The sequence below is a fragment of the Trachinotus anak genome, unplaced genomic scaffold (assembly GCF_046630095.1).
Source record: "Trachinotus anak isolate AG129_WGS33_773 ecotype Australia unplaced genomic scaffold, CSIRO_AGI_Tana_v1 ptg000002l, whole genome shotgun sequence".
In the NCBI taxonomy this organism is placed as follows: domain Eukaryota; kingdom Metazoa; phylum Chordata; class Actinopteri; order Carangiformes; family Carangidae; genus Trachinotus; species Trachinotus anak.
Window position 1 is genome coordinate 8501178 of NW_027273853.1, and position 22939 is coordinate 8524116.

At 40.8% G+C, this 22939-nt stretch overlaps 1 protein-coding gene across 1 annotated transcript in view; it reads right to left on the reverse strand.

Moving 5' to 3' along the window:
• Positions 1 to 1184: 1184 nt before the first annotated feature.
• tmem117 (transmembrane protein 117) overlaps positions 1185 to 22939 on the reverse strand; it is a 44797-nt gene continuing 23042 nt past the window's right edge. Inside the window, exons 4-8 of the mRNA XM_071493865.1 lie at positions 13470 to 13569; positions 10771 to 10868; positions 8730 to 8889; positions 5497 to 5626; positions 1185 to 4478 (exon numbers count right to left, since the gene is read on the reverse strand). Of these exons, the coding sequence (XP_071349966.1) occupies positions 3817 to 4478; positions 5497 to 5626; positions 8730 to 8889; positions 10771 to 10868; positions 13470 to 13569 (1150 nt within the window). The 3' untranslated portion in view covers positions 1185 to 3816. The remainder of the gene's footprint in view (positions 4479 to 5496; positions 5627 to 8729; positions 8890 to 10770; positions 10869 to 13469; positions 13570 to 22939) is intronic.

Consider the following 22939-nt stretch of genomic DNA (forward strand, 5'->3'; position numbering starts at 1 on the left):
TAAATAAAAAAGACTTGACAGTTAACAGTGAGTTCAGTGGGCTCAGTTTTGTGAATGCACTTACTCTTCACAGGATACACGGCCTCTGATGATGGACTGCTGCAAGATCTCACCACCATGCTAACAAGTTCACCATGCTTACACGCTCACAATAACAATGCTAACATGCCCATGTTGGTTTACCATGTTCACCATCTTATTTTAGATACTAATTAGCACTAAACACAAAAATTCAGCTGAGGCTCATGCATCTAGGGATTGGTGGTCTTGAGCTGTCCAATTTTGTGCCATCCATCTAATAAAATGTATGAACGAAATAAGGTATCAGCTTACAAGGCCTCTTGAGGTCGAAGCTATTAGAAGAAAATTGACAGTTAAGGTTCATCCTCTGTGGACCATCAACATATGTACAAAGTTTCATGGCAAATCATTTCATCGTTGTGATATTTCAGTCTGGACCAGAGTGGTGGACTGACCGACCGACATTGCCATACCTAGAGCCACACTGTTACTTTGGCTACAAGGTGGAAAACTGGAAAAAAGTTAGAAGAAATTACCAAAATGTTCTTTAGAGGACATTTTTTCCTTCTTCCTTATTCCACTAATAATCTCACAACCCCTCAGATTTATCTTGCATCTACTTGGCTGAGTCCCAACCCCAGACTGGAAGCCACCACTGCCTTAAACCAATTCTGTCCGTAATAAGCCCGGTTTTTCTGCCTCAGATCTTTTTGATCCAATCTATAACTCATTTACACGTATACATATTCTGTAAACAAATCCCACCAGTGATCAAAACACATCACAAATTCAAATTGTTTCCCATTGGCATAAATCAAACAGCGGATCAGCCTCAAGCAGGACTCATACTAATCTGAGCAGGCCTTCATGTGTATGCAGGCTATGTATTCAAGTGTCCTTGTGAAGATAGTATCATTATTTCTCATATCGCCCGTATTAATTGGGTCAACAGCTGCAAGAAACTTGACCTTAGCTGTTGCCTGGCAACCATTTCCCAAGCATATAGAAAAACGTTAAATAGAACTTTCCTCACTGGGAATTACATAAGAAGATGTGCAACCAATCAGAGTATATAACAAATGTATTAATTTATTGGTAACACAAAATTCAACAGACGTTCAGTACACTGAGCAGAGACTGAAAGGAGATTCCCTCTGCTGTAAAAAAAAAAAAAAAAAAAAAAAAAAAAAAAGCACAAACACAGGAAGTGTCAGTTTTGCAACACAACACAATAAAAATAGTGTGAGCGACAAAGGGGAAAGCCTCACTTTTAACTTAAACACAATACATCACAAACACACTGGACCCCCTTCAAGTCCAAAGAGGTTCTGCCCTTTAGTGGAACACTAATATCTAATGTCTTCACAGAGCTGTTATGAAGAAAAGGATAATTACAGAACCGAGAGCTGGAAACCAATTATGCTGAATAAATTGACCTCTTCACTGAATGGCCTTTGTCAAAAACAAGTGTAGTAAACACCTCACAAGCCTCCAGTGCACACATGCACACACACACACACAAACACACACTGACATACACAACATGCACTATTAAGTATAAAACATCCTTTACATACATGGACGCCTTTTCTCTCAGAATGTACTCACAGCCAAACACGCACATGCATACACACACAGAGCACAAGTGTCTGGAGTGTGCCACCAGAATAATTAGAGAGTTTAACTGTGTTTAACTATAATGAATTAATAAATTAATACATTTAAAAGCCGTTTAAATATAAACTAAAAAAAATTATTTGCTTATTCCATCTTTAGTATTATTTACAGTTTCCATTTTGTGTTTGCTTCAATTTAAAGACATGTCTCATTAATTTGAAGACAATGATCACAAAGTGATCATTAAAAGGAAAACTGTAAGTATTAAATCAGAAAATGACTTGTGAGATGAAAACTAAAGCAAATGGAATACCAAAAAGTCCCATTTAAAAGCCTTTTTAATAAATATTTCAATTCCATTTTGAAATTCAATCATTAATTTATCATTTAAAGACAGAATAAGGACACAGAATCATTAACAGGCAAATTAAATCATTTTTTGATCATTATCATTATTATTATTAGAGTACATAAATACATGAATGAAATAAACTGATTTAAAATATCTTCAATTTATTAATCTATTATAATTAAGCACTGCAAAAGTCTGTCATACTATTCTGGTGGCATACTCAAAGCTCCACTTCCTTGTACCGCTGCTGTATCTTTTGTTAAAAGTTAAAAAGCAGGTTACTATGAAAGCAAATAATGATGAACAAGAGTTGGAGTGTTAGGGAACTGAGGATGTGGATATTTTCAGTAGTTTCCTCTTTTTAGGGAAATAATTTTCCAGGACATTATGATACATTACAGTGTATTTTAATGCTGAATGATGCAAGAGCACATAATATCATTCCACTCTGACCATCATGAATATATCCTTTTTAAATTAGACTATTTTCTTATGCAGCATAATTTGTTGAAATACTGAATTATTTGGCATCTTTGGTTACTAATATATGCAAAGTACTCCTTTATACATGATAAACCTACATGAAAAACGTTAGTAATGTTGTAATAATTGAGTTGATACTTGCACATTACAGAAAAAAAAAATCAACAGGGACAGTTTTTTTGGACCAAAATATTTGTATTTTAAAGACACTGCACACCAAAGGAAAACCTGTAAAAAGACATTAAACACTTTCAAAGCGAGTGCAAAGATAGATGCTTCAGGTTTCAGTTCTGTTTGAATTTTTATTTTTTTTTACATTAGGATAATGTTTCAAATAAATATTTTTCATGCAATTATCATGACTGCAAAACTGCTTCTAAAACTTTCAAGGTTTATCTAGACGTAAAGAAGCCCTGAGCTTTGGAGCAGAAGCCTCCCTTGCACTTCAATGGCATGTTTATGCCAAGGGCAAAACCACCTTTCTGACTCTGTTGGTATTCAGTGGAGGTGCAGCAGCCACATAAGTAATCATGAGGTGGCTCGTTGGTTTGCTTTTTGATCTCTGCTGATTGCATTTATTATCTCTGCAACTAATATCAAGTCAGGGGATATGAGTAGGTCATCAACATATATTGATGTTCATAATCATATTATTTCAACAAGAATGACACATTTAAAAGCAAGTAAGAGAGACGTCACATGAGGATAAATTAAAATGATAAAGTCTTACAATCAAATGAGGTAACAATTGTCCGTACAGTATGATATGAAAGCATATATATAAAACATTAATATAGCAGACCATTACTAGGACAGCTTCCATTTCGTTGCCTATAGTATATAGACTGTCAGAATATGTTTCTGTCTGTATCTCACCATATGAAATATCAAGGCACTACTGTAGCTGTAACACTGGTGTGATACTGCAGCGTCACGACTGTAGAAACACTCCTCTGACGTAAGGCCAAAATAGTTTACCATGACAAAATTGAATTATGAAAATGCAAAAAATTGGAGCGAGCACCATTAAGTGTTTGCATTCTGTTGTAAAACATGTTTGTTATTGGAATCACTGCCTGTTTTTGGCGCTTTTACAAAGGTTGGTTTAGAAAAATATATAAATACAACTGCAAAAGCCATTGCGTTAGCTTGGTGAATATCACTTTGCCCTTCTCATGAATCTCATGACGAGTTGTGTTAAACAACTTTCTGTTGCAGCTGGGTCTTAACCGAAGAGAAGCAACAATTCAGCATCTTGACGAACTACATCTCGATGCCTCCCAAGGCTCTTAACCTCAACCTGTCTGCAGTTACATTGCTCAAAGTCTCAGAAGTTCATAAGGTCACGGAGAGAGTTTGTGGACATCAAAAGAGACTGCCGGTTCCTCCTGCTCTGCACTGTCAATCACAATGCTTGGATGTGTCTCTTGGGTTTCCATGGAAATAGTTGAATTTGTGGAGGGTGTCGCTCCAAAATGTGGCCCATCCACTGAGAGCAGCATTGGCGTTCCTGATCTTTTCAGACTGTCACTCATGGTCACGTGCATTTCCTCTGGCGTCACACCCATGTCCTTGCTATACTCCGATGGCGATTTCCTCTTTATCCTCTCGTACGTTTTGTCTTGGTTTTCCGTGAAGGTCTCGCTGTCCTGAAATCGCCCAAACAGCCAGATGAAGAACCCAAAGAGGACGAATGCTGCCAGGCTTGGGATGAAGGCCAGGCACTTGACATCCAGGCTGGCTCCGATGTAGCGGCTGTGGAGGAACATGTCCCGCTCCACGTAGCTCTGGTTGGTGCCGGGGTCGATGTTGGTGGAGCGCCACTCGTAGGTGAGCGTGCTGTGGTTGAAGTTCCTGAGTGTTTCTGGTTCCTCCACTGTGTAGATCTTCTCCCCAGGCCCCACATACTGACCATATTCATAGGGCTTGTAGAAGATCTGGTTCTTCCACATGTTAAGGTCCAAAATCAGCACAAGGAAGATGATTCCATAGTTGAACCACTTACCTGTAACAAGACATGTGACTTCAATTAGATTAGATGGGCTAGCTGACAGATAAGCAAGGAATAAACATGCACGCACTGTACAGATAATTTAACAGACAGACAGATTGATGTACAATACAAGCCCACTCCAAACAAGATTGAGAGGGCAGAGTCAGACAGACAGATATGCTGTCACATGCATTTATCACGAGTCCCTCTCTCTTTGCATATAGCTCACGCCCCGAGACAGATAGATCCATTTACAGGTGCTACTTCCTCTACAGTATCTTCTAACGAGATCACTACATTACCATGAGACAGCCATCTCCCCAGGTTGACTGATTGCAGGCAGATGTCTCCGAGGGTATACGTGACACCTCTCCCTTCCTCTCCCCGAGATATGTTGTTAATAAGCTTTTAGTTAAACCAATCACGTCGCGCTGGAGCCATTTCCATAATGCCGAATGGATATGCAATGCATTGCAGTTAACGACCTTTCCCGAATCACTGAGCGTTTGAAAAGCTTAACATTTAGCACAGGAACATTGGTTTTGCCTTCTCTTGATGGTGGTGAGTCGCCGTGCGCACGCGGCGGAACAAAATGGAGAACCCGGGAGGATGGTTTTAAATGGGAAAATACAGTCGCTCACGGAGAACATTAAAACACAGAGTTGTGGAAGATGATGAGAGACACGTCTCGCACGACAGGGAGGAACAGCAAGGAGGAGGGAGAAAAAAAAAAAAGAAAAAAAGCTGCAGTGGTGGAGGCACCTGTGTGCCACACCAGCTGCACATGTATTATAAATGGTTGCTGTGGTTTTTCACCATCAAACTGTTTCCCAACACAGGAAACTGGAAAACTAGAGCAGCCACCGCAAGTTTGGTATTCACCATTTCAATTCAGAAATAGGCCAAAGTTACGTCTCCCTCGTGGACATTTTGCTGCTTTATCAGTTGATGAATGCAGGTGTTGAGTACTGTTTGGGAAAGCTGGCGGAAATAACGGGATGACCCAGCTCTCTGTATGCAGCAGCCGTACCTGTGATATGAATGTGGTACTCCTCTTTAAAGATACTCTTGCAGACAGGAAGCTTGACCTTCACGTGCGTTGTTGACATTCCTGGTAGATTCATATCCAGGTCACCCATGAAGTGAGGGAACTCCCAGTCCTGGGAAAAAAAAACCATAAAAAGACACACACAGACACATACGGTCATATAAATTTAGCTTACAACTGAAACATTGTAGCCTGAGCTGTAGAGAAGTGAACACATTTAAATAAAAACACTCACATGACCAATGTGAGCCATATGTCTTGTTTTATTGCATGTCGAACACTTCACTGAACTCTCATATTAGCTGATATTAAGTCTCTGTGGAGTCTCTTCATACACTGACTGGAGGTCAAACATGGTGCCGGCCGCTGTAGACTCCACACTACACTGTGTGTTTACAGGCTTGTGGAGTGTACTAATGTGCAGTGGGATTTCAACACGTCAAAACACATCAACAGGCAGCCCAAACTGACATTTAGAAGCTGCCTGTGCCCTGTGGTGTCACTTAGCTCTTTTTGCTACTGTGTGGTTATATTTGGTGGATGGTGGCTTTTAGCTTAAGCATTCGCTGTTATCCATGACGTAGTTTCTTTGTGCATCTCTGTCCTGTGAGAACCATGTCTCTCCAAAAAAATCAACTTTTCATGGGCTAAGAAAACAATGCTGCTTTCAGATTTGTGAAAAATGTATTTTTTTTTAGTTACCTGTTGAAGTTTGAGGGGGACAGATAATCATTCAATCTATCTGACATTTGTAAAATATCTGGTTGTAGAATACAGGAAATAGAAAATGCTCTGAAAGTTTTAATACTACAGACTGACTTGTTTGTGATCTGTAATTGATGTAAAAATATTAAGGTGTATTTTCAAATATCTGATGCTGGAGATGGTTCCTTCATAAAAAAAAAAGAAAAAAATCTATATCCATTTATATCCATCAGAAAACAATATACAGTTAGCTACTATTTATATTTTTATGTACTCACATTTTTTTCTGTAACTTATGTAACTGTAACTATTAACTTTGCATTCTGAAAGCCTTTAAATCAAATGGTAAACACAGATGAAACTAATGGAAATTATACAGAGACTGATGGAGAGAGGAAAATTAAAATACTTTAAAATTCTTTCTTTCTACTGAGCTGATTTAATCAGCTCACAAATTAGCTTTTGTCGTCTCTATTAATGAAAAAAAAACAAAAGAAACACAATACACACATAATTACAGTTTTTTCAGATTACATTTCCCCTTGGTTCCTGTTATTTGTAGTAGTGTAGTGTCTTGCTGCATGAGATTACCATGTCTGCTTTCACTATATCCTCATGTGATCCAGAGTCTCCCATGCCAGTATCTATGAAGAGCATAACAGCTTGATGATGGCCCCCTGGATATTAATTAAGTCCTCCTCTCCTCTTCTATAGCTGCAGTATCTGTTGCTATAGCGCTAACTGGCATGGCATTTAAGCCAGACCTCCCTCGACCAAAATAATGAGCCTCTATAACATATATAGGAAGAGTAAACTGGCAGAGTGTATCAGCGGATCATCTACATATGTAAATGTTGATATACATATCCACAAAGGACAGACAGTACAATGATACACATATTACAAAAAAAAGAAAGTAAAACCCAGCTTGGAGGCAAATCCAGAGAGGTCATTAATTGGAGCATTAATTAGTTTGAGAACAAAAGCATTCATCTTTTCTCAAGGAGGTAGGAGATTAACTGTGGCACCCTGTGCTCCGCGATGGAGGTGAATGAAGCTGTTGGGAGGGCTGTGGTGGTTGAATTTTTATTGACTGGTGGAACGTAGTGATGTCCGCCAGTGGATGGGCCCTTCAACGGTGCAAGCCAACTCGACTCATAAATAACTGTAGTAAATGTGCTTGCTGTACACTGCGCGGAAAATGAGAAGGGCCCGTCATAAACAAATCTATGCGAGTGGGGAATGATATACCGCCGAGATAAAGGGAGGGGGAGTCGCATGTCCAGAACGGCTCGGGGAGTCAAACGGAGATGTCAAAACAGGCCCTTCATGTTACATCAGGTCTGTGGCTGGAAACAGGAGGTGATATGGTCGTGGAGGCTGGAAAAGCTGGCCTCAGCAAGACACCAGCCTCTCTCGTGGGGAAAAAGCTTGTATACTGTGGGCTGAGCTGTTTCTATATATCTGCATAATCACAATAATTGGGTAAATGAATGAGAAAAACAACTTAGTGTGAAGTAATTACTGCCAAGAGCAGGCAGAAGCCCTCCTTAAAATAATGAATTGCTTCAATAAGTGAGTCTAAAAATCACTTTTAGTGATACAGTTGTTCTATAATACATACTACCATAGGAATTACAATAGTGTTCTTGCCAGGTTTCTGTGGAGTGCTGTATTTGTAACACTAGAAGATGTTCTCTCATGCAATTGCAGGCTCTGAGTAATTAGCATAATCAACAGAGTAGAAACGTATATTCGAGGGATACCAAATATTAGTCTTGCAACGAGTCCTCTAATACACACCAACAGGGCCGTGTGAAATATGTTCATTAAGTATTTGGAGGAGCTGAGTCGTGTTGAATTAGGCTCGCAGTCAAACCACATACATGATTGGCCTGCGGTTCTGGCTCCTGGCTAGCGGGCATGAAAAAAGAAAATATATATATATATATTGGCTTTTCTCACCCTTTTTTTCTCCTCAATACACAGTTATGTGTTTTTTTTGCCCAGACAAACACATTTACATATTCATGAGCCACTGACACAGGCTTTATTGATGTACACTCTCCTGTGGGAGGAAGAACATTGGGTGGGAAAAAAAGAGGAGGAGGGGGGAGAAAGTGAGAAAAACTCCAATCTTGTGAGTCATCATTAAAGAAAATAAACTTGGCTCACAGGGGAGCGCGGGAGGAAAGGGTGAGTTCACGGCTGAGGTCTGGGAAAGAAGGATGGAGGGACTGAAAGTGAGGTGATGTAAAAGAGTAAACAACAGTTTGTATATCCCTATATGTTTTGGTGAATGTGTGCGTGTGTTTGTGTCCATGCCAGCTGAGAGTGATCAAACATCCCTCTTGCTGCTCTGTGCCGCAGTGCCCCATTGATGAATCGGGGGGGAGGGAGAAGGAGGGGGAGCTGGCAAGACAGGTAGGAGAGTAAGCCAAGAGACGTCCCAGCTCCCCCATTTTTTTTTTTTTTTTTTTTTTTTAATTGGCCACAGGGGAGCGGTATACCTGCATGACAATGAGAAGGTCGAAGACCAAGATGAAGGAGGCCAGGAAAGCTCTGGAGACCTCATCGCTGGGCAGGAAGCCACGGTTCAGGTTGTCCCAGCTGATCCAGTCGGTACTGATGACCAGAACCACTACTGACGTCAGAGAGATGAGCACTGTCCTGCAAGAGAGAGGAGAGAGGAGAGGAGAAGAGAAGAGAGGAGAGGGAAAATGATGACACAAGAGGAAGGAAACCAGGAGGAGCCAGGAGAGGAGAGGCCAGGATGAGGAAGAGAGAAGAAGGAAGTAAGGAAGGAATGTAGAGAGAGGAGGTAAAGGGATAAGAAGTAGAAAAAGAAATGGATGAAAAAGAAGAAGAGGAGCGAAGAGAGGCAAGGAGAGGAGAGAGAAAGGAGGGGAAGAAAGAAGAAAAAAGGAGAGGACAGACAGGAAAAGGAAGGAGAGGAGAAAAATCTATGAATGATGTGCATTAAAAAGGTCAAGACCTTGAAAAAACACATTTATAATTTTAAAGCTTCCAATCTAGATGAAGTGCACAGTTGGTACTGTATATCTTGGAAGACAAACAACCCCCCATCATCAATTACAAGAAAAGATAAATCAAGCACTATTCAGTTTCTCTTTTCATAGACCCCACAATGTATTGAACAACAATTTTACCTGGATTTGAAAAATAGCAGCAGATAAAGCCTCCAGGAAGAAAATGTGCACAGAGGGAAAACTGTGTCTGTGTGTTTTGTCTGTGTTTGACAATACGATTTAAAACCACTACTGCATACATATTTCCATGTTTTTACATATTTACCATGAGCCAAAATATTTCATTTACCTGCATGCAGAGATTGTTGAGGTTTTTCTGTGTTCTTTCACTCTCTGTGAGTTTTGTTCTTGTCACATTGCAGTAATTCTGCATTCACTGTTTACTAGAACATTTCTCAGTCATTACTAGAGGCGCAGTGATGAAGGCTAGTATTATTCTCTGCTGTGTGTTTTGTCTCAATGTCACCCAGTGATTACTGTGGTGGTGTGTGCATTCTCACACCACACATCGGCTGGCTGCATTGCAGATAGTGCATGCCAGCTCTTATCCCACTTCAGCTGTTAGGGAGAGAAAATTTTGAGGGTTTTTATTATTCCACAGTGGGATTCTTTTCCATAGCATAGCCTGACTTTTGGCGCTGTCCTTTATTATCTGCCACAAACCCTTCAACGCATATCGACAAGATATATCCAGTGACACATTTGTCAATCATATTTCAAGCTCTGAATTCCAAATGATAGCTTGTCAAATCCGGCATTGATCGTGACAGAGTGAGTCGGGGCATCCATCAATAAAATGAAGGGCTGCAGAAAAAGTCACAGAACAGTTTGTCTGCTTGCATTCTAATCGCAGGTGAATCAATTCTGCCAAAGGAAATGTAAAACACCACAGCAAAGTTTCATGTGTGAGATGTCTGTGTTCATATCAAACAGATGTGAAACAGTTTTAACCGCATTCTCTTCTTCACATGTCCTTTACCTCTCACTGCGACCCTAAACTGAACCACTGGAGAAGGCGTTCGCATGTCGTATTTGACTGACAGCACTGAGCCACTGGTGTAAGAGCACTGCTGGGACCGTGCACTGGTGGTGTAATACATCTGAACAGGGAACAATTCCACTTGGCTCTCTAATAATGGGCATATCAGACATGGTTTGCAGCATTTGTTTAGCAGTTATTTAAGGGTCACAGCTTGTAGTACGGAAAGGAAAATGCAGGGCTATGGTTCGCCCCGCGACCTTGCTGTGTCCATTGATTTTCACCCTGTTCTTCTAATTAAAGGTGCTGACACTGAGTGAGGGCAGATTAACACGGCTATTGACTGCGTGTAACCCTGCAACCGGCTGGGCTGGAGAGAACACATAACACGCATATATGCATGCACGCACAGCCTCGGAGGGAATATATCATGCAGTTAGTAAGCTAGTAAGCAGTAAAAACCCTGTCATAGACATACAACGTCTCACAGATATTTTATCTCATTATAAGAAGACAACATACCAGAAGAGAACAATCCGGTTGTTGCCTTGTTTCCAGAATCTTCTGGCTGCTTTGCCCCAGTCTGGGTAGTGCTGATCCTGGAGCATCATATCTGTCACCTGCAGATATTAAAGTGCATACATTTATTGTGATGACATATTAGACTGTTTATTTTAGCTTAGCATACAGACTGGAAACAGGGAAAACAGCTACTCTGGCTCTGCCCAAAAGTAACACAGGAAACCTATCCAACACCTTTAGGATGAACTGGCATACTGACCGTGAGCCAGGTCTCATCTGCTGGCAGTGCCAGACCTCACTAATGCTCTAGTGACTGAATGGGAGTGAATTCTTGCAGCCTTCCCAGCAGAAGGGAAGCTGTCATAACAGCACATTAAGTGCCCAAAGGTTTTGGAATGAGATGTTACACATACACATGTAAATTTTCCTGTCCCTATACTTTTGGCCATTTAATCGGGGCATGTGAATCAAAAAAAGAAAAAAAGAGCAAAAAAGAAACAACAAATCGTGAACAGCTTTTAAATACAATGTAAAGTATATAAAAAATAAAACAACACATTTTAAGTATACACATTTTTAATTACAAATGCTAATAAATAATGATGAATGATGCAGAGTTAGAAACACACACTTGAAATGCAGCTTTATGGCTATTTAAATTTAGATATTGAATAACTATATTGATAACTATATTGGATAACACTTCATCTGTGATTAAATAATAATGGGGCTGTGATTACCATCTATAATTATCTATATGTTGCAGTTGTGCCTGTCTTTCCTCTTCCTTTATCAGTTAGTGATAATGTTTTCACACTGTCAACTTGTCATTAAAAGTATACAACGACATATTTCCTTAGGCCTATATGAATTCAGAGTTGTGTTAAAGAGCTTTTTTGCACAAGCATAAAAATTCCCTCTATATTCTTTCTGTGGAGCAGCTACAGAGGCAAGGTCAATCTGTCAATAAAGCGCCTCACTGCAGATACTGTAGCTTGCTCATGTTGGAAAAAGAATGTGAATCAGGCAATCTATGGGATGTTTCTGGCTCTGCAGCATTTCCAAACCAAGACCCTTCCTGTCCACTCATCTGGTGAAGACACGCTATAAATCTGCTATGCATAGGAGACACAGAGGTCAACTTCAAAGTGCCTTGTTGAATTAATCGAATGTAAAAAACCTTGCGAGTAATTCATGGAATCAGCACTTTGCCATAGTATAACTTTCTCTCTTAAGAAAAAAAAAGAAACTCAGGGCCAAACACACACACACACATTTCTGTCTCCCCATTTCACCTTCTCACTCGCTGCTCCCCGAGCCCCCGTCTACGTTCCAAACAGACTTGCCCATTTCCTTTTCGCCTTCACCTCTGTTTCTTACTCCTCCTGTCTCTCCTTCCACCCTCTCTCTTCCTCTGCAGTATGTACTGTAGAATACTAATGTGACCGGTGAGGGAGCTTGTCAAGTTGTCTCAACTGTGTGCATGCCGGTGTCAGTGCCCCACTCCTCCCACCACAGGTAGTCCACTCCCGCTGGAGCTCTCCTCCTCGCTTTATGTTGACAAATGAACAGAGGTAGGTTTCTCCTCCAATATACTCTGTCCCTCCCTGTGCATCCATTGTTTCCTCTGACCCTCCTTAAATCACAGACACAATGTACTCTAAGGATTTGGTAGCAGATTGAATTGGATGTAGAGGGCTCCAACTGTGTGCCTTGTAATAGCTGAGGGGATACATTTGACCTAGAAATGAGATGACTGTGTGAAGAATGGCCTCACCACGTACCTCGAATTTATATGATCATAAATGATTTTAATATACTTATGTAAGTATATTAAAGTAACACATCTAAATGTAGCAGCACTGTAAGGCTTATTAGAAAAAACTGTTGGTGTATAAATGCCACACTTTTTAAAGAATTTGAAGTTTGGCCGTTGTTGCTAACTAGCTAATTCAAAAGGGTTCAAATGGGCTTGGCTCTGCATTTTCAGACTTAGCTTTACTTTCATCAGTCAAAGTTGTTGAACGCTAATGTAACATTACCTTACTTTTTACCATACCTACAGCTAGCTAGTTAACTAAATGTCACTGAATGTTATCATGCCAATGTTGAGCATAAAACATTTAGCATGTTAGCATGCAAGAGTTTGACAAGTTAACATGCTAACATTTAGCTAGGGCTAGGTATCAAAATGTAATGTGTCGGCACCAGCATCAAAAAACTTAGCAACAATTTTATGATATTATTTATGTATTCTTTTATCTGATATTTGTGACAGCTGTTTGCATTAAGACAACATTTAACATCTGAGAACTTGGCCTCTGTCTATTAAATGAAGGTATTGGAAGAATTTCTGTTTTTATATCAACATCAAAATTAATTTAGCATGTTGGTATATTAGAGTAATGTTTAGTATTTGTAACATGCCATCTTGATGGGCATTAATTTCAGTCACTGTGTTGATTCATTGACATGTTGGCACTACAAAACCACTCAGATTCATTCTTCAGACCAAAAATATCTCTAAGTTACCAAAATGTGCTGCCAGTATGGCTAAAAATATTATTTTATGTGAACGTGTTTTTAATAATGCGGGATTAAAATTCAAATATCTGACTTCAGTGACATAAAATTAAATCTTTCCCTTCATAAATGCAAGCTTCTCCAATGTTGAGGATACGTTAGAGTTGGAATCTCACCATCCAAGCAGTGACAAAGTCTCCCATCCATGTCCCCACTGCCGCAATCTTCATAAAACTCTCATTCCTGATGCCCATGTACTCTGTCACCATGTGAGGCCTGCAAGGGAAGAAGACAGAGAGTGAATAGGACATAAAAAATGTAGCGTATGTTATGAGGGTAGTAAAAGGAGGAAGAAAAGGAGGGAGGTAAGCGGACTGACAAAAAGAGTCAACGGAGGGAGAGTCGGTGGAGGTCGAAAGAGAAAATGGTCACTGCCGCTAAGTATCATGATGCTAGCTGTCAGAGTTAATCAATATCAATCCAGTGAAAACAATGAGCGATGGCTTACCCTCCATAAAGCCCCCAGGACTGTAAACAATTTACACCAGTGCAATGGAATTTATGCAGTATCACCGCTTTCATTTGGTCCTGCAGCGTTTGGCAAATTATCCATTTGTTTGGCAAATTTGCCTCGTGTCTAGTTGATTTCAAATCAACACTGCCAACCCAATGAAATCCCTTCTGTTAATGCAGTGGATCTGAGTGAGCTCACTTAACATCCACTGCAGCGACACAGAAGCGAAACATAGTCTAGGTCAAGACACACCATTAGAGAAACAATCTCACATGTAATAGTATCTGATAAGAAATGACATGCTTTCTTTGGAGTCCTAGTTACGCCTTCATCTCTGTACAGTAAGTGAAGATGAGAAGCTTTTGTTCAGCCCCGCAAACCCACCCAACACACTCACACACCACATCACTCCATTTTCTCCAGGTAATAGCACAGGGGAGGGAGGAAAAGTGGGTCAGTCGCCTCCGATATGGGACTTGTGCCGGGGAGAGAGGAGGAGAACAGAGGGGAGCGTGGAGGCCTGTTTGATCTCCTGGCAGCAAGTGTCTTAGAGGCTGAGTGGAGCAGGTGGGCGCCTATCACCTCCCCCTCCAGCCTCTCCTCACCACCCGCAGGTCACACTCATGAATATAATAGATGGCGATGGATACTGCTCTGGCTGTGCTTTCAAGGGGTCGTATTTGAAGTCAATGGCTCCATTCGTCTTTGTTTTCCCCGGTCATTTTCTGGCCACCAGCAAACACCGATAAAAACATTTTCTATTGCACAGGAGGGCCCTGGGAAATCTTGCCTGCAACCTTGCTGGTGCCTAGTTCATTTTAAACCTTCAGCTGATTGCATCAGGAATTCCATTCAGCATGCTATTCACTTTGTAAATGAGTCGTTGTCATACAAGTTTAAACAATCTGTTGAAAAGCGGTGGAGGGTAATCCTTTTAAGCTATTAGTTAATGTTGCAGCATTAATAGGTCTTAATTTTTAATTAATTCTAATTGCTCGTGCCTTTCCACATTGGGAGTCCAGATCTGAAAAGCATAATAAATGCTCTCAGGCAATACGGAACAATCATGATTAATTGTGGCAAGCCAGTGACCCCAAATGCCAACAGTTTTCAACTACCTGTTTACTGCAATTGTGCAACAAATACTCTTCCCTGGAAGGAAACATTATAAATCACATGTCATCAATGCAGCACACGTTTAACAGTTTTGACAGGATTTTATTGACGAAAATGTGCAGCACCGCAGGTGACGTATTGCCCCACTCAAGCCCGCAAATAAAACGGCCTTGATTGGAATGGCGATTTATATCTGCATTAAGTCGGTTAGACATTCAGTGGCTTGGCACCGCTCCAGTTACCAAGGAGATCCCATTGGGAGTCATTTACCCGCAGCGAAATTCTAATCGATACTTCTGGAAATGCTGTCTGGCACCACATGCTAGGTTTTAAATCTAAAAAAACTACCCTGCTGTCAACCCCTGCCCTTCTCACATATTTAATTGAGCAAATGTTACCCCTGCTCTCCTTTTTTTTTTTGTTTTTTTGTTTTTTTTTATGCAGAGTACCTATGATGAGTTTGGGGACTCTTTGCACTGCATGATCAGAGGCAGAACTCCCTGACTTATTCATGCTGACTGAAAATTTAATGGCCTTTAGAGCCGGGTGACCTAATGAGAGAATTCAGTGTAGTGGAACATCAGTACAGTAGCACCATGAATAATCAGCCCCAAAATGGTTCCCGTGGCTTAATCACAGAGCCACTGGTAGCGGTGGTGCCAGCCAGTCGGCTCAGCCAGCTTTGACCCTCTGTGGAATGTTATCAGGTTTCCCACACTTGTTCAGACATAATATTCAAGGACATTTCAATGCCTTTCAAAGTCTTGTTCCATCATATGCAAGAAATTACAATTTTGCGCCACAGAGGGTACAGAGTTACAGAGTTGTGAGTTCAGACATTACTCTGGTTTGACATTAACCAGTGAAAAAGGCCATTTTAACTGTTGCATTAAAGCGGTCACCTGCAAGATCATGGCTCTTTGATCTTTGGTGCCAAGAAGTCATTGTGATTTTTTTGAGACCGGTCATTTGCACACTGTAGTTGGAATGATATTGCCTCTATTGTATTTTACTTCAATGAAGCTTGAGTTTCTGAAGGTACTCCTCTTTTCTTTTTAGCTATTACTGCTCACACTCATAACTCTTCCATCTATATACACTCCACTCAAAATGGTGTTTTTACTTTCTTCAACATAAAATGGATCATCTGCCTGTGCACCAGATTTTTTCTTCGCAATAATATATAGGCTGAATACTGTTTTACATCAAGTTGTGATAGACTTAGAGCTGGGCAACTGTTCAATATTAATGTTTATGACTTCAGTGGAATCGTGATGATACATAGGTCTGCAAAATCTGGAGGAATGAGGTCTAGTGCACAGAGAACAGTACTGCACACTGTACAGTCAGAGCTTTTTAATAAGGCACAGGAATGTAAGGCCTCAGCTAATGATTAAATGGTCCCAAATGTTAACATTTCCCAAAGCCTGGGATAATGTCTTAAAATTATTTTGGTGTTGTACTGCAGTTCCTATTTGACTAACAATTCAAAACCCAAACATATTCAGTTTACTGTCAAATCATATCAAATCTGGAACCAGTGAATGTTTGGTGTAACCCAATTATCAAACTACTTGTCACTTAACTGACAGTTGAAATTCGACTAACTGGTGAATTGTTCCAGCTCTAATTTTAATCAACACTGTCATAAAACAAAGAAAAACTGCAAAGCCACATATTTGAGAAGCTGAAGCCAGCAAATAAATGGTATTTTTATTAACTTAAGAAGAACCTTAAACCATTGTTAGCAAAAGTGTTTAAAATTAATTTTTTGTTGATTGACCCCCTCCATCATATCAACTGCATTGATTTCAGCAATGAAGACACATGATCATGCCATTTTAGAAAAAAAAATAAAAATAAAAATATTGTAATCAATACTCAAAATAATTTGTTGACTTTCATACAGCTTTTTGTATTACATGTGTGATAAGTTTGGTGTGATACACTACAATACAATAACAGTAACACAGGATTCTATGCATAGATCATCAGTGGTTCCACATACATTACATTTACCATATAATGATATTAACACTGGACAAAAATAACTACAATCATGGATAATTATTTCACGCATATGGCCCAGCCCTAGATAAATGTATTAATATGAAAATACAGCAGATTACACTTCTAAATGTGTAACTATTGTGAGGGCTGTTAGTTAGTTCTTTACAAGGACTGGCCTTGTAAAGAATTTTTAACTACATCCAAACCTATAAAGGTTTTTCCTATAAAAGAAAAACCTATAAGGTTTTGCTTTTCCCATTTCATCAACAATCCACACTGCTGCATAGTGTCACAAACATTTTTGCAGTGTCATACCAAGCACTTCTACAACTCCATATATTTACCAATTTAAGGAAAAGGATTTATGGTATAATTTAATTTTTTATCAAAATCCTAACTCAAGTGTTCTCAAGGCCCTGCATGGGAGCCCTCATAATTAAGGTTATAAAGCAGCATGCTAAGAGCTTTAACTACTCTGAGTCATCAAATACCCTGATTTCTATTAATTTTTTCACCGTCCACTTACCGACCTATATGCTTTCATGCTGGGTTTAATAAAATTGTTTTCTCTGTCAGACAGCCAGTTATTTAATGACCGTGGCAACCGAGTGACCTCTTCTGCCCCATAAAGCCTGGACGCATTCAGAACATCAAATTTCGACCTTGGCTGGCTCCACATTGAAATGCATCGTCTGTCTTCTCTCTGTGCACTACAGTAGCTAAGGTCATATTTACAGTATATAATGCTGAGCAGCAGTAGTTACCAGGGAGCATAAAGCTGTCAATACACTTTTCACTATCACTATACCATCTCCAAGGCAACTAAAACCCTCAATCTCTATTCATCACTCAGCATAGAATCAGACCACACGTTGTATTAAACTGGTTGGAGATTGAGTCCTTCATTCCTTATCATTCCCCCAGCTCAGGAATGGGAGTGAATACTGTCAGGCAATATTGCGTACCTTAACGTTGATTGAGTTTATATTGCACACCAGTGTCCCCAACATATCCAATTAAACAACAAAATACACTGTTTTCAAGTTACACTTTGTGACACTTTCTGAGAGGATGACATCCTTTGTCACACACAGAAATAACATGGCTGGATTATCATGGTTTGTGTTAGTATTACTACTTCATTAAGGATGATGGACTTTCAACGTCATCGTTACAATAATAACCACTCGGTTAAGGTTATGGAATAGATGCGGTCATGGATAAAAGATAGCAACATTGGATGGCGATAGAGACACTGTCACCTGTGGTAAAGTCTGACATTTTGTTGACCCAGTAATCCACCCTGACCTCCTCCTCCAGTGGAATATGTCACTCTACAATAACATTGGCTGTGTAAAAACCATATTCTGCTTCCAGAAGCCTAGGTACTCTAGCTGGAGTGCTCTCAACAGAAACGGAGACACTGTTGTATCTAAAACATTTTCTCCAGGTTTGCGATCATTCCCTGCTGCGTTTGCAGATTTGTCCTCTACTCATGTTATGCAGCGGTTAGTCAGTAAAGAGAGACATAAAAAGATCATTTTAGACAACTGGTGAGAAGACTGACTGCTTTGACAACAAAAGGTTTGTGTTTTTTTGGGGGGTTATTTGCCTTAAAATAATTTGTTCTGCAATGTGTGTGGTATTTACAAATGTCAGGAGATGCTTCATGAATTCCTTTTTGTTTTTTGAAAGATTGGCCGCGGAACAGCAATAAATTAATGCAACAAGGGAACACGAAATGCAAAATGTTAAGCTTTAAAATGATGGAAGTGAAATGTTATCAGAGATATGAATTGTTAGGGTGAAACATAAGGAAGAGATGACAAGACTGCATGGAGTGCAGTTTTGTGGCGCTGCACACAAACTACGCACACATGCATGTACAATCCATCTGTCCTGCTGCGACACATCAACACATACACACACATCTATAATATAACACACATATTCTATATTCCCAGTGGACAAACGCTGCTGTCAAGGCTATGATGTTTATTGTCTTCAACTGCGGCTGTTCCTCCTAATGTGACGGTGACGTATGTGGAGGGTCGCCTCCTCCCCTCCCTATGTCCCAGAAAACAGCAGGATAATATAAGCAGAGAGGAAATGACTGGCCTCACTGCTTCATACAGCACAGTCTGTTTTCAGAGATGCTCTGATAGGAGAGAAAATGACTTTAGAGGAAAAGATTTACACTAACTAATGTAATGACTCATTTTTGAGGTACCAGCGTAATGTGCATGTGTAGGAGTGTGAAAGACAGCAGGAGATATGATTGGAAACTAGATGTGGGTGTGTGTAAATATGAGAGAGGCAGAGTGAGGAAGGCAAAGACAGACCAATTAATCTAACCTGCAAGACACTCACTGCGATTTACAAGCAGCGACAGGTATATCAAGGTCTGATAGTAAAACTGTCTCTGACAGCGTCTTCAGAAAGGTATTTTGGTGTTGTTGGTGATCTCAAATGTTGTTCAGGACAGAACTGATGAGCAAAGTGGTGTATTTAAGCATAGAAATTCCTAATAATTATTTAATTTAGGGCTGCAACCAATGCTGGACATTTTTGCTTGAAAATGATTGATCATTTACGGAAATAGTTGTTGATTAATTTTCTGTTGATCAATGAATCACATTAGCCCTAATCTTATTATCCTACATGCCCCAAAAATCCTGTAAAATAAATAAAACAGGAAAATGTGCTGAAAAACCACACGTGCTTAACACTGTATATCCAGTAGTGGAGCGGTGGAGTATATCAAAGTTGATTTTCTTCTGAATGTGTTATGATACTGGAGTTATCGTGGGCAAAATATCACAATGTATCACATAAGGATGTTTGTGATTCCCTGCCCAAACTGAATGTCAGTAAAACTGGTTTGTGGCGGAGACACTGGAAATTTGTCCACAAATCAAACTCAACAGCTGTAGTTTCATTGTGACAGAAGGTTCCTAGAAAACCTCCCACAACTCCACCATCTTTGATGGAGATTTGGTGGAAATACAAAAAGGCTCAGCAGCTCCTCCACTGCCTACGAGACAAAAGTGAACTCTGAGGTCAACTGGAGAAATTCAAGTTTTACACAGATTTCACTTTTTTATTTTTTTCATTTATTTGTTGGTTTACGTCATAAAGTATCACAAAGAGTTTGAACAAGGTGCCTTTAAACATCAGATCTAAAATTATTAGCAAAACACAGAGATCTTGATCAGCCTTACACTAAAGATGGGCATACGTGGGTACTTTAACTTAATGCCATCAAGAGGCCACTGGTGAACAACTAGGGTTAAAGAGATGGTTAGTTAACTCTGTGAATGAACTGATGAATGCATGGGGTTGGAAACCGTTGGTCAGTAATGGACTGGCCCACTGCCAACCCTTGTGGCTTTCAAATTTTTCCCTCCTTTCTTTAATTAAATCGAGCTGTTGTAGTTCATTCCCCATTTTTATTACCTACCTATATGTGTAAGTGTCTACACAGCATGGATATCTCCATCCATCTAAAACTAACAGACGGCCTGTTAGTCACACATTTCAGTGTTACGCAAAGCCCAGATCATAGAACCAGTCGTTAGAAAAAGCTGCCATAGTGTAGGCAGCGGCGAGTCCCATGTGTGCTTGCATGCAACAGGAGTCATCTACATACCACAACATGCTATTTATTCAGCCATTTAAATCCACTTGTCCATGGTATTACCCCAGCTTAGTGCCAGACAAGCAAACAGACAGACGAGGGGGACCAGAATGCACGCAGCACAAAGGATCATGGAAAACAAAGACAAATACCCTTACACGCTGGGGTCTAATCCCGCTCAGGGTATCACTGTAGTCAAATGCCAAATCCACCACTCTCTGCTCCTCATCAAAGATATCCACCAGCTCAGCCCCACCCTTTCACTCTCTGCTTCAAGCCTCCATAGCTCAGTTGTCCCCCCCCCCCCGCCCTCAACCTGACATCCATCAATTTATTCCTCTACTGAGTAACATACAAAGCACAGACATCACTTCACAGCTTCACTGTCCCTGCACCACCACAGTTCCTCAGTAGTTTTCCCACCCACTCCCTACCTCCCCCCTTCCCTCCCCCTTCACATACTTCACCATCCCCTTTCTCTAAATTAGTCATGATTAATGTGTACGCCACGCATTGGGCCGTCTTAATTAAATAACACCATCTAATTAGGGGCTGATTTCGTTTGGTAATGGCGCCGTAAGATGGCGGAATGGGATTGTTCGGCGTGACAGAACATTCATGAAGCCCGTCAAACTCCCTGGGCGGTCACACTCCCCTGGTTTCACACAAACAGCCCCCTCTTAATCTGACAGTTACATTAAAATGCAAATAGCCCAGATGTGAGGGTTTGGTAACAAGTGTGGGTTACAGCTCCCAGGGAGCCATGATGGACAGGGCTTTTTTTCCCCTCATATGACATAAGCCAGGTAACAGGTTGATAGCTGTTGACCTGGAAGTGGCTGTTTAAATATTGGCTAACACACTGTTGGACATGTGTAAGATTACACAGCCCGGAAATCTCTTTAAGCTGTGAGATAATGGCTCTGATGAACTGATTTTACATGACTAATCATGAATAAATACTTCTCATGCAGATAGATATACACGCTGTTATCAGTGATTGTTTACTGTCCTGATGGCGCGGTTTATCTCCTTTCCTTGTGGACGTATCGCTGGTTTTAATTAAATCAAGCTCAAGACTGACTGAAAGGTCAGAGAAAATTAAAGCATATTAATGAGCGAAGGGCACAGGCAGCATACAGCATCAGGTCAGGGAGACAGCAGGGAGACAGACGCTAGACCCCCATCCTACCACGCCACACACAAACTCATACGCACGCACGCACACACACACACACACACTCACTCTTCCACATACACATACATGTCCTGACAGCTAAGTTGAGCAAAGTGTGAGACGTGAACAATATGTGTTTGGGGTGTGTGTGTGTGTGTGTGTGTGTGTGTGTGAGACGCCCTGTGCAGCCACCAGAAGAGCAGCCCCTGCAGTGCACCATCATGGCAAGATGTCAAAGCCGGGTAACCTGTGCCAAAATACCTACCCTTTAAAAACCTTTGGCAGTAATGATACCTCACAGCGCCTTGTTCTTTCAGTACAAATGAAAAGGAAAAACACCATTCAATCCCACAGAGGGCCAGCTGCAGACACAAAGGGATATTATACTTTTCCTTTGTGCTGTGGTAAAAGAGAAAAGTACAACAGCCTCGCTGCGGGGTGAGGGAATGGTTGGAGGGGAGGGGAGGGGAGAGGGGGTGCATGCAAATAGAGTTTGGGCATAGATCAAAAGACTTAAGTTTCACTGCTTCATCAGGGCTGGAGCACTTCTCTGACTCCCCCCAGACTCCCTCCCCTCCCAGCCCCCCGACACCTCTGCTGCATTCATGCTATCGCAGCCCAGAGCCCAGAGTCTTCTGAGGGGCATCCTGGCAGAGTGTGAACACTGCTCTTACATGTCGGTCTCGAACAGAGATGTGAACGCTAATGGTTTTTGGCAGGGCCCGGGTACTTGGTGGACACATTGCTGGAGCAGAAAGAAAACAAGCGGGAAAGAGGGACAGGGATAGAGGGAGGGAGAGGGGTGGGTGGATGGGTTTGGGGGGGGGTCTGTGAGTCCTGAGAGAAGAAGACCAGGTGTCTTAGCAGGGTTAGCTTGACTCGCTTTACAACAGCACCATCTGTCTTTGTGACGAGAGCTTTACAGCGCCGAATAACTGATGTCAGTGCACAGCAACACATCCAAAGCAAATAATTATGGATGGATTTTAGTGTAATTGCTAAATGAGCTGTTATGGTTGATACTTGTTATACCTGGACAACTGATGCAGCTTATCTGAATGGAGACGCTGTGACTTGCACATGTTGGATGGATGTAAATTATATGTTGTGTCTCTCAAAGCATCTGAGTAACTCATTATTTTTATCCATGTGCTACCCGAACATCACCTATAGAAACACTCCTGGCAGAAAA